Source organism: Balaenoptera physalus, assembly GCF_965194825.1.
Source record: "Balaenoptera physalus genome assembly, chromosome: 16".
NCBI classification, from domain to species: domain Eukaryota; kingdom Metazoa; phylum Chordata; class Mammalia; order Artiodactyla; family Balaenopteridae; genus Balaenoptera; species Balaenoptera physalus.
The window spans coordinates 23,285,672-23,298,313 of NC_138898.1; the positions used below are offsets into that span (position 1 = coordinate 23,285,672).

General features: G+C 51.3%; 1 protein-coding gene across 3 annotated transcripts in view; it reads right to left on the reverse strand.

Moving 5' to 3' along the window:
• AAR2 (AAR2 splicing factor) overlaps nucleotides 1-12,642 on the reverse strand; it is a 70,764-nt gene that overhangs the window by 35,436 nt on the left and 22,686 nt on the right. The window contains exon 4 of one of the 3 annotated variants that reach the window (XM_082430290.1): nucleotides 5,102-5,374. The exons of the other annotated variants lie outside the window; for them this stretch is intronic. Coding sequence (XP_082286416.1) covers nucleotides 5,234-5,374 — 141 coding nt within the window. The 3' untranslated portion in view covers nucleotides 5,102-5,233. Of the gene's footprint in view, nucleotides 1-5,101; nucleotides 5,375-12,642 lie in introns of those variants that run through there. 3 annotated transcript variants of the gene reach the window in all.

Sequence of the window (12,642 nt, forward strand, 5' to 3'; positions counted from 1 at the left end):
CAGGGTCTCAGGGGCAGCCCTGAGCTCTGGGGGGCTCTGGGAACCACGGCTTGGAGAGAAGGGCGTGTGCGCATAGTGAACAGATGATGGGGAGGGGGTGTGGCTCCCTCCACAGCACAAGGAGGCCGCCAGGATGAGCCATGATGTGTGCAGGGAGCTTGGCACACGGAGGGGGCTGGATGAGCGCTGCTGTTAGGATATTATTCATCCATCCATCCATTCATTCACTCACTCGCCTCCTCTGTGCCAGGCCCAGGGCTGAGGGCTGGTGACCTGGAGATGAAGCAGGTGCAGCCCCACCCCTGTCCCCGAGGCCTAGGCGGGAGGGGGCAGACTCCGCTCTGGCGAGTCATCGCGCATCAGTGCATGCCCGGCACACAGACCCCGGCTCCAGAAGCAGTGCGCAGAAGGGGTTGTGAGCATCTTCAGCTCAGTGCCCTACTTGGGGAGGTGGGGAGCACGCAACCCCTCATCCTTCAGGGACTGGGCACTGGGGTTTCACAGGAGCCTGGGGCACAGCCAATACCCTATGTGACAGAGGAGAAAACTGAGCCCCAGAGAAGCGGAAGGACTGGTCCAAGGATTATGGCAGGGTTGACTCCCGACATGCTTGCAGAGCCGTGGCTTCCTGGTGGGGAACGCAGGTGAGAATGCAGATCTTGAGCTTGGGGCAGGTAGATGAGGCCGCAGGACACTTGCCCTACTGAGCAGCCTCAGCCCCACGCTCTGGGCTGCACAGGGCAGCTGGGATGCCCACCCTGACATGAACACGCTAGGTGACCTTGGACGAAGCCTCTGCTCTCTCTGGGCCTGTCTCCCCCTTGCTCTAAGACAAGGGCACTTCAACTGGATCAGGAAAGACAAGCAGATTTCCCCTCACATGTCAGCTTCCTGCATTGGCTGAGGCTGCTTGGGGCATCACATTGAGAAAGAAAGGGTGTCATGATCAATTCGTCACATCTCCGGTGAGGGACCGGAGTGGCAGCGTGTGTTGGGCCACAACCTGTCTGGATCAGAGAATCACCAGGAGTCGCCACCTCCAGGCAGCACTGGCGTCGACTCCACGAGCCTGAAGCCTCCACGAATGCCCGCCAGGGACCCTCCTTGCTCCATGGGAGGCAGGAAACGCGTTGAGCCTCTTTCTGAGGAGCACCCAGGGCATCGTGTGCTATGGCCCAGCCCTGCCCCCAGAGGCCACTGAGCCCAGTCGGCTTGTGATCTTGGGCCCATCTTCACAGTGACACACCCCTGCTGCACGGCCAGTTCCCCATCGCCTTCCCCTCTAATCGATTCTGTCAGAATCGATTAGAGGGGACACTGCCTGCCTTCAGTGTGGACTGAATACAAGGGAAGAGTCTGAGTGAAGGCAGTAAGGACTATACCGAGAGTGACGGGCATGAGTGAGGTCCTCCCCTTGCCTTCCTGGTTCTCGGCACTGTCCTGGACAGACGGGGAAGAAAAAGACTTATTGTGTGCCAGGCACTCCCACATTCTGTACTTCATTTGCTCTTCACTCTTATCCTGAGAGGTGGTTACTACCCCCATTTTACAGATGGGGAAACTGAGTCCCAGAGAGGTTCAGTAACCTCCCTAGTATCATCATTATGAGCAAGGCTGGAAGTCTGTCATTTCCAGAATCCAGGTGTTTCCTCTTTCTAGCCAAATGGCCATCAGCTGGGTAATACGGTGACAAGAGCACCTCACCTGTGGCTCAGAAGGACCTCAGATCTAGTCCCAGCCGCTCTTTCGCTGAGTTACTATGGGATGTCAACCATTTACATTGCCTCACTTGGTCTTCCGCCCTCACCTGTAAAATTGAATAGTAAGTCTCTTCTGCTGTCTCGGCTCCCACCCAGCCCCCACTTCTGGTGCTTCGCCTTTGAGGCATATTTGAGAGCGAATGAGTGTGCGCCCGGGCAGGGTCAGGGTCTAACAATATCAGTTCTCCCACCAGGGGATGGACAGAGACCCCTGTGGGTAAGAATATCTTTCTCCAGCCACACAAGAGTAGAGTAAAGCAGAAAAGTTGCAATCCACAGGCTTGCAAATGTGCTTTTGGTTGGCTTGCACGGTGTTGTTTTTTTTAATCTGAATTTGTTGCCAACACTTAAAAATAGAGAAGTTTCATATAAAAATCCAGGTTTCTGGCTTCTCTTGAAAAACTGGAAGCTTTGACAAGTCTGCCTTGAATTGGCCGCCCCGGGCCAGAGCTGGGGAGCAGAGGTGTACTCCCGTCCACTCAGCCACGGGCCTGCCTGACCTCTGTCAGCATCCGAGTTCGTCTCCCCTGATGCAAAGGGTGAGACCATGAGCTCTGGAGTCAGGCGGGCCTGGGTTAATCCAAGCGGGTGGCTCAATTACAGTGTGACTATCAGAAAGTTCCCTAACTTCTCTGGGCCTGTTTCCTCGCTGGTGAAATGGGGATTCCCATAGTACTTCCTTCATATGGACGCGGCAAGTCTTCCATATGAAGGCAAATGTACGTAAAGCTGCTGCTATCGTTGAAGATGCTGCCTGGCACATAGTGAGTGCTCAGTAAATGGCAACCCTGGTCTCGATCATGGCCACCCTCTCCCGACAGGGGCCGCAGGGTCTGGAACAGCAGAAACAGCAGCACTTGACGCCCTCCCCAGCCTGGCCTGGGCCCATCCTGGAGCTCTCCCTTGGCTGCACAAATGCTTGTGGGGTGGCGGCAATCCTGTCTGGGTGATGCATCCGAAAACAACAGATCGATAGCCACTCAGCACTCTACTGCCATGGCTGAGGACTGCGGCACGGTCCAGGCTGCTGGCTGGTGAGTTCAAGCTCTTTTTCTTTTTGGGCAGAAAACAACTTACCATGTAACCTTGAATGAGTTCTTTTTTCCTCCTGGGATCTTGGTTTCACTAACAGCAGGGTCAGCCTGTGGTCTCCAGTGCTCCTTTGAGCTCTGACATCTTGGGAGTTTTGCAGATGGGAAGGCAATGAAGGTCAAAGCCTCACAAATGCAAGAATGAATTAGTCAGGAATCTTCTGGTTGCAAGGGCAGGAACCTGTCACAAAGGGGCTTAAAGAAAAGAGGTATTTGTCTTTCTGTGACTGGCTTATTTCACTCAGTATAATGTCCTCAAGGTTCATCCACGTTGTCACATATTGTAGAATTTCCTTCTTTTTTAAGGCTGAATAATATTCCATTGTATGCATATACCACATTTGCATTATCCATTCATCTGTCAATGGACATTTAAGTTGTTTCCACATCTTGGCTATTGTGAATAGTATCAAGTACCAAAAACAGTCAAATTCATAGAATCAAAGAATGGAATACTGGTTGCCAGAGGGTGGGGGGAGGGAGTAATGAGAAGTTACAACTCAACGGACATAAAGGTCCAGTTAAGAAAGATGCTTAAGTTCCAGAGATCTGCTGTACAACATTGTACCTATAGTCAACAATACTGTATTTTACACCTAAAATACTCTTAAGAAGGTAGATCTCATGTTAAATGTTCTTACCACAATAAAATAAAATTTAGGGAGGAAAAAAAAGGCATTATATTGGCTCATTTGAAGGAATCCTGGGGATTGTGGGCTGCAGGTGGTGCTGGATCCAGGTGCTCCAGTGATGTTGTTGGCTCTCTCTCTCTCTCTCACTCTCATCGCTCATCTCAGCTTCCTTCTGTGCTGTCCTCATACTCATTTCTGGTGCAAGGGGTCTTTTTTTTTTTTTATGGGTATGATGAGCCCTATTAGGTCCAGCTGAGAGTCCTCTACCACCATAACTCCAAAAGCATGCAGTATCTTTCTGCACCTTCTAGAAGAAGCATCCCAGGAAAGGTGACAAGTGGCTTAGCTGAAGTTATGTGTCTATCTCTGTGGGTAGAAGGATGGAATGAGGTCCCATGATTGGCACTCCTACCAAAGATGACATGGAGTAGAAAAAGGCTTCCTCAAAGCAAAGAAGGCTTGACATCAGAAGGGAGGTGAAGAGAAATGGGTTGTGCAGTCTACAAAGCAGCAACTACTGACCATTCCAGGGCCTTTAGTGGAGGGACGGAGCCTTCTCAAAGAGGGAGAGGTAATCTTCCTATCAACAAAGCATTGAGGCTAGACTCTCCCAGACTACTGGGAAGTCGGCCCACTGTTCTGGCAGTGACACTTCCCTCTAATAAATTCTATCTTCTTTACGTTCTGCCTTGTGTCTGGAGATTCTTTTCCAACCCACGTTCGGACCACGACATTTGGTGGCCTGTACAGGGATCTCCAGGGGGGATCTCTTTCCCCACCTCCTCTCCTCATTCCTTGGGACCCTCTGTGAACAGGCAAGTTGCTGTGGAAGCAACAGAGGAACTCTGGCCTGGGCCACACCCTGGTGTGTTCTGAAGGCTTCACGGTTCACTTCGCCCCAGTAACTGCTGCCCAGAACGGGTGAGGGTCCCTCTGTCTTCCTTCTGGCTGAGGACTAGGCCGAAGGGTATCGTGCGGGCACGGGTCAGGCATTTAAAAGCCAATAGGGCGCCTGCCGCTTGAAGACTCCTGTGAAAGGATAAGGGGGTCACAGAACGGACCAGGCTATTAGAGAGTCTGCCCCCATCAAGACAACTTCTGTGCAACATGAGGCACATCATGGACAAAGCAAAACACAAAGCCCCCAGTCCCTTGGCCACCACCTCCTCTGTAGGGTTAGAAGGAGGAATCCTCTGTCCTCTTTTCTGTCGCTTCTGCTTCTTTCTCCTCGGCTCGGACTGACTCCAAAGGACCCCACCGCCTCTAGATCGTCCCAAGAGTTCCTTCCTGTCTTCTAACGGTGAGTCAATTTCCCCCTGGCTTCCGGGAATTCCCTTCTCTGGTCACTGGTGCCTTAGTCACACGGAGATGTCACTGAGACACAGAGGGACGCCTTTTTGCCCATCAGTGATTCTCAGTACCCCCATTCTACGGCACTGAGGCTAAGAATGTGTTCAGGTACACCTATTCCCTTAGACTCACGAATTGGAAGGGATTTGACCCAGACAATCTCAAAAAGAAGAGGCTTATTTATTTATTTATTTATTTTTTATTTCTGGCTGCATTGAGTCTTTGTTGCTGCGGGCGGGCTTTCTCTAGTTGTGGCGAGCGGAGGCTACTCTTCGTTGTGGTGTGCAGGCTTCTCATTGCAGTGGCTTCTCTTGTGGAGCACGGGCTCTAGGCGCGCGGGCTTCAGTAGTTGTGGCTCGCGGGCTCTAGAGCACAGGCTCAGTAGTTGCGGCGCACGGGCTTAGTTGCTCCGCGGCATGTGGGATCTTCCCGGACCAGGGATCGAACCCGCGTCCCCTGCATTGGCAGGCGGATTCTTAACCACTGCGCCACCAGGGAAGTTGCCATTTTCTTTTGTAATATGGCTTGGCCCCAATACAAACTGAGAGAAGAAGAACAATGGCCTCTTAATGGGACACTAAATTACAACACGATCCTCCAACTTGATCTCTATTGTCAGAAACTAGGAAAGGATTCCGAGGTTCCATATATCCAGGCCGTCATGGCCCTCAGTCAGAATCCGAGCCTGAGGGACTCCTGTCGCATGTGTCTCTCCATTACCACTTTAATGCCTCGCCCTCCCCCCTCTCCTCCTCCTTCAGCTTCACTACCTCGTCCCTCCACATCTCCCCCTCCACCAGGTATCTTGGATGACCCTTCTTGTCCCCGGTCTCCCCAGCCTCCTCAACTTTCTGCTCCCCAACTCCACCTCCAAACCTGGAAGCAGACCTTCCCTCCCCTCCCCACACTCGGTCACGAGCAGCCCAACGCTCTGAATCGAGTCCCAGTATGCTTCTCCTACGAGAGGTCACTACCGGAGACCTAGGTACTATCAGAGTTCATGTCCCCTTCCCCATGTCTGATCTCTCTCATATTCAAGGGGAACTGGGCTCCTTTAGCCAGGACCCCTCCATGTTCATCAGGGAATTCCAGGCCCTAACTATAGCCTTTGACTTAACTTGGCAAGATATTCATGTGGTCCTAACTACCTGCTGCACTCGCGAAGAAAAGGCCAGGATCTGGGCCTTGGCTCAGGCCTAGGCAGATGAGACACATGCCTGAAATCCTAATGAGAACCGAGCGGGGGGAGTCCCATGGGCAGACCCAGGATGGAGATAACAGGCAAATGAAAATGGGCCAGCAGGAGGGCTCACTAGGAGAAATTACATGATTACCTGTCTACTAGAAGGTATGAAAAAGGCAATCATCAAATCTGTCAATTATAATAAACTCAGAGAAGTCACACAGGAACCCTCTGAGAATCCAGCCTTTTTTCAGGCCTGATGAGTAGAGGCTATGAGGAAATACACCAACCTAGACCCTGAGAGCCCTGAAGGTCAGGCTATACTTGCAGTTCACTTTATAAGCCAGGCATCCCCAGACATAAGACAGAAATTACAGAAACTAGAGCAAGGGCCACAGACCCCATTTTCTGTCCTACTTGACACAGCCTTAAGGTCTTCAACAATAGGGAGGAGGCTTCTAGGAGCAGACGAGAACTAAGAGAGGAGGAAAAATTAAAACGGCACGCTCAATATACGGCTCTTGCCATTAGTCAGTCCCTCCCAAACAGGGACCCATGGGAGCCCCTCTCCCGTCTCAGAAACCACCGCTGACCTGCTACCAGTGCGGTCACCAGGGGCACACTGTCAGGAACTGCCGCACCCCACCACCCATTACGCCGTGCCCTTACCGTCGCCAAAACGGCCATTGGAAGAGGAGTTGTCCCTCCCACCCTCAAGCGGGTAGGCCAATTCCACAACCACTCAACACCCGGGGTATTTCAGGTCCCAGCCCCCTGGGCCGAGGTCAAGGCCAATTGCCCCTGTGAGTGGCAATTGACTATCAGGATCAAGAACCGGATTGTACTCTAGATCTGGGGCTCCTGGAAGCAGATGACTGAAGGTGCCCAACGCTCAATCTACAAGCCCCTATGTTCCCCATAAGACCAGAGGAGCCCCGGGTAACCCTGGATGTAGCAGGGGCTACTGTAAACTTTCTAATTGACACTGGGGCTACTTATTCAGCCCTGACCTCCTTCTCAGGTCCCACTCGCCGTTCCTCGATCCTCCTAACAGGGATGGGAACAGGCTCAGCTGGACTTTTAAACTCCATTTTCACTGCCCGACAGCTCTCTCTTGAACTCACACAAGAGACTGCCAACCTAGCAGCTCAAATTAACACTCTACAAGAGCAAATAAATTCTCTAGCAGGAGTGGTTTTACAAAATAGAAGAGCTCTGGACCTCCTAACAGCTAATCAAGGAGGGACCTGTGCAATGTTAAAGGAGGATTGCTGTTTTCTTGTCAACCAGTCAGGCAAGGTCCAGACTCATCTTCGAGCCATTATTGAGAGAGCTAGTGGATTCTACAAGGAAGGAGTCTCAGGGGGATTCGACTGGTGGGACTTCAAGACTAATATCTGGTCCTAGTTCTCTTGGCTAACCCCTTTCCTAGGCCCTATAGTGGCTTTTCGACTTCTACTAATCTTCTGGCCATGTATTTTTAACCTCCTTGTTAAGTTTGTCTCTTCCAGAATACAACAAATTAACCTCCAAATGGTGATGCAACAAGAATAACAGCCAGTCAACACTCGTACAACCCTTGAACAAGCCACCATCACTTTCCATGGGGCCCACACTCCTCCCTAGATACACCCTGACAGAGCAGGCAACGGGAACCCAGGGCCCCATGACGCCTCCACTCAGCAGAAAGCAGCCAGAGAGTTCACTGTCCCTTCTCACAAAAGGGGTTCCCGAATGCTTGAGAGGGAATTAGGCAGTTAGGTAGATATGAGCAGGGTATACAACAGGGCCAAGGAATTGGCCCTATAAATAGAGGGGGGAATGTGGTGCTCCAAGGACAATGGTGCTTCAAGGACAAAGGAAAACCTGCCTGAAAAAGTTTCAGCATTACACTCCCTACCGGACTCTTAATCGCCCTCCCCATCATGTTGCGATGGTTACGAAATTCCTGAGCTCACCTGGGCGATGCCCACCTGGGCAACAGGACCTGTCCCAAATAAGGAAAGGCATATGCCCTGTCCCACTCCCACCCTATAGAAGGAAGGTATATGTGCCTCGACCAAGCAGTAAACAAAATTTTCACCTCGGACCATTTTTTGTTTTCTGGCTATAAAAACTGATCTATAGCACATGTTTGGGCTCGACACTCCCAGACTATTAGGAAGTCAGCCCACTGTTCTGGAAGCGACCCTTCCCTCTAATAAATTCTATCTTCTTTAAAAAAAAAAAACCAGGGACTTCCCTGGTGGTGCAGTGGTTGAGGATCCGCCTGCCAATGCAGGGGACACAGGTTCGAGCCGTAGTTCGGGAGGATCCCGCATGCTGCGGAGCGGCTGAGCCCGTGCGCCACAACTACTGAGCCTGCATGCCACGGCTGCTGAAGCCCGCGGACCTAGAGTCCGTGCTCCTCAGCGGGGGAGGCCACTGTAATGAGAGGCCCGTGCACCGCAATGAAGTGTAGCCCCAACTCGCCGCAACTAGAGAAAGCCTGCATGCAGCAACAAAAACCCAATGCAGCCAAAAATAAATAAGAAAATAAAAAAACAAACAAACAAACACACAAAAAAACCCAAAAACCCAAAGCATTGATGCACTTAGCCCCATGCTTGGAGCAAGGCAGTATAGGATCATGAACAAATGATTCTAGCCTTGGGAAGCAACAAGAAAATCACTCCACATCACTAGACTGTAATACGAAAGGCCAGATATGGGCGTGGTTCTGGCTGTAAATGCTGTGAGGGGTTCAGGAAGGCTTATGAGAAGCCTTTGGTGGCTGAGGAAAGGAAAAGGACAGAGGCATGAGGCAGTAGTTAGGACTTAAAATCTGGAGAGGAAAAATCGAGAACGGATGTGAGGTGTAAAAGGTAGGAGTGGGGGTGGATTAAGTGGGGCCGAGGAAACATGGTTTTGACTCTGGCAAAATACAGAATAAAAAACCATAACACTGAGAAATACTAGAACAAAATATAGGTTAGTATATATTTCATCTTGATATGGGAATAGACTTTTAAGCATTAAAGCAATGGGAAAAAGATCACATCAAAAAAACAAGCTTGGCATATTTGACATAAAAAAGTAAAGTATACATTTCAAAACATCATAAAATTAAAAGGCAAATTGGGGGAAATATTTCTAATATTAAGATGCAAGACAAATGTATATTTTTTAAAAAAAGAAGATCCAGGGCTTCCCTGGTGGCGCAGTGGTTGAGAATCTGCCTGCTAATGCAGGGGACGCGGGTTCGAGCCCTGGTCTGGGAAGATCCCACGTGCCGCGGAGCAACTGGGCCCGTGAGCCACAACTGCTGAGCCTGCGCGTCTGGAGCCTGTGCTCTGCAACAAGAGAGGCCGCGATAGTGAGGGGCCCGCGCACCGCGATGAAGAGTGGCCCCCGCTTGCCGCAACTAGAGAAAGCCCTAACACAGAAGCTAAGATCCAACACAGCCAAAAAATAAAAATAAATAAATAAAATTTGAAAACAAAACAAAACAAACAAAAAAAAACCTCCTTTAAAAAAGAAGAGGGGCATTTAGACATTTAAAAAATAAAAATAAAAAAGATCCAAAAGAAAAATGGGCAGAGGACATAAATAGACAATTTCCAAAAGGGAAATGAACAATGGTGTAGCCTTCTTCATTCAAAAATCGAGAAGAAGAGACACCCCCTCAATCCCCTACATCCTGTTCTCTACCTCTGGGCTCCTAGACTCAGGACAAAACAGCTTATTGATCCACGGAGGATGTCTGGGCATTAAATCAGCCCCTCAGAGACTCCACATCTGGCAGTAAAGCAAAGACCTTTTGCAAATTCAATAGCAACTCTGGCAGGACAGGGTGGGAGAGGCCTCTACTCAGGTGCACCCCAGACAGAGCAGCCCCTCGGGGTCCCCAGTGGTCCACAAAGAGTCTAGAAGCAGACTCCTTTTGGACCAGATGCTGCTCCCCCCTCCTACCACACCCAGGTGCCACCTCGCCCGAGCCAGTCGGTCCACTGTACCCAAGGCCAGATCCGGACACTAAGAGTCTGGGTGGAAACATTAGCAAGCTGTCATGAACCAAGAGGCCAGTGGGGCCTGCCCACCACCCTTGTAAGTGGCTGACACTGTCAGTTATCAGGCTGGCAGCCTTGGATCCACTGGTAATTATCACAGATTATGTAACCGTTCTTATTAAGGAGAGTTGTGTGGTGGCAGGGCCGTGCCGGACTTAGGCTGGGATTCTGGCTCTGAGACTCGTGAGCCTGTGCCTCACCTCTCTGAGCCTTGTTTCCTTGTCTGTACGATGAGGAATGATAAGACCTTCCTTGAAGACCTACGGCTCTGCCTGAATAAGGTGAATAAAGGATCCAGCACGTTCCCAGCAGCGAAGAGGGAGCACCGCCCCCCTCCATGCCGGCTCATGTTAGTCACCTCGAAGTCCATGGACACTCCCTGGTGGAAATGGGTGCGTGAACGCTTCTTGACCAAGACAAATTAGTACCAACAGCCCTCAACTCTCTGTAAGTCACGAGAACCCCCGAACAGCAAGTGTGACCCTCCTCAGCGCTCGCTGGCAGCAAGAACAGCCGCACGGGTGCTGGCGGTGTGACCAGAGCCTGTCGCGGCCCTGACTCATTTATGGCTTCTCAACAGAGCCGTCGAGTCCCCTGCCTCCACCCCGACTGCCCAGAACTCCTGCGAGTTCTTCCCCAGCCCTTCACCATTGCCTCGCCTGCCCTAAGGTACCATGGATATCTGGGAACAGGCAGGGCTGGCAGATCCCTGATGGCACAGTAGACAGGGGACTTGTAAGGGTGGGGGTGGGAGGACCCAACGAGTCAGTATTCTGCCCAGATTCTGAGACTTCAGAGGAGAGGTTATCAGGCTAGAAGGGCCCTTGAAAGACATTGAGTCCCTCCCTGATCTGAGGCACGAATAGCCCCAGCGTGCATACCTGATATCACTCTGATCGAGTCAGCGTCATCCCTCACCTCCACTGCACTAGCCTTCTTACTGGTCTCCCTGCTTCTACCCAGCCCCCTGCAGTCTATGTCCAACAGGACAGCTGGTGATCCTGTTAAAACAAAAGTCAGACCACGTCACTCTTCTGCTTAAAACCCTCTAATGGATCCCATTTCACTAACTAAAATGCAACATTCTTACACCAGTCCCTAAGCCCTGGACAATCTGATTGCTCTGTACCCTCTGAGATGTTCTCTCCTTCCATTCTCTTCTTGATCACTCCACTCACACCATGCTGACCCCCTGGTGCTCCTCCAACACATCAGACATGCTCCTGCCCCAGGGCCTTTGCACTCACTGTTCATTCTGCCTGGAACACTTCCCCCAGATACCCACATGGCTCCCTTGCTCACCTCCTTCAAATCCTTGCTCAAGCGTCATCCCATTTAAATTGCAACATGTCCCCTTACCCTGCCAGGACTCCCAATTTCCCTTATCCTGCTCTATCTTTTTCCAGAGTATTTCTCACAACTGACATACTCTTCAGTCTATTTATTATGCTTATTGCCTGTCCCTTGCCCCAATGGAATGTAAGCTCCCAGGGGCAGGAGCTCAGAAAGTATTAGTTGGGTAGAGAAGGAATGAAGCTAAGCTCTGCCCCCTGCAATTTCTCCCACGGGTCCCAGCTCTCCCTTCTAAAGGATGCAGAGACCCCCTCCTTCAAGACAGCTCTCCCAGCCTCTCTGCTCTTTGGTGTAAGTCCCACATTTTTCTCTGCTTCTCATGGGATGGCTCCCTCTCCTCAAGATGAAACTCCATCTGTCGGCATGCCCTTAGCGGCGTAGAGTCCAGACTTGAGCCAGGTAAGAATGTCTGGAGGCGGACAGAGGGAAAATGGAGAAATTGGGGGAGGGAAGAAGCAAGACAGAGATCCAAGGAACAGACCCCTGTGGAGTTCCTTTTGAACAGGCATCTGACATTGGACTGGGAAGCCGCCGACTTCTCCCACCTTCCTCCCACCGAGCATTTTAACTGACAGCCTGAGAACCCTGAGGATCCCTGTTTTCCAGAGAAATCTGTTGAGTCTACACAGGTGAGCACCAGACTGAGGACACAGGACAGAAGGCCTAGCAGGTGGGGGAGGGCTGGCCACACTCCTCCCCCGCCCCCCAGCAGGGAGCAGCTGACGTTACATTGGCTCTCAACCCCATCTCAGCAGGGAGGCCAGTGCACAGCAGGAGCCCAGGGTTTGTGGGGAGAATGAGCCACCCCGGAGACAGACGTTGGATACTGAGGAGAACGAAGGGTCTAGAAAGGCCTACTGACAACAAAGCCTGCCCGGGCCGGATGTGGTGAACTCCGAGGTGAGGCAGTGCCGTGGTCAGCGGGGGTGGTTCTGCAGAATCACAGGACCACGCTGCCCCCAGTATTGGCAGGTGGCTCAGGTGAGCTGCCCAACTCTGTCCTGCTTTAAGTCTGGCGGACGTGACTCAGCGATGGCTTTGCCACGGCATCCTCTGCATTGCCAGCCCCCGTTTCAGCAGGGGATGGCATCTTGGTCAAGCCAAAGTCTGATTAGTTGGAGAAACCAACATGTCAGAGCACCCTGAGAATATTAAATAATATTTATAAGGAGATGACGCTGGGAAAATAATTACCGATGGTAAGAGGCAATCAGTGGCGAGAAC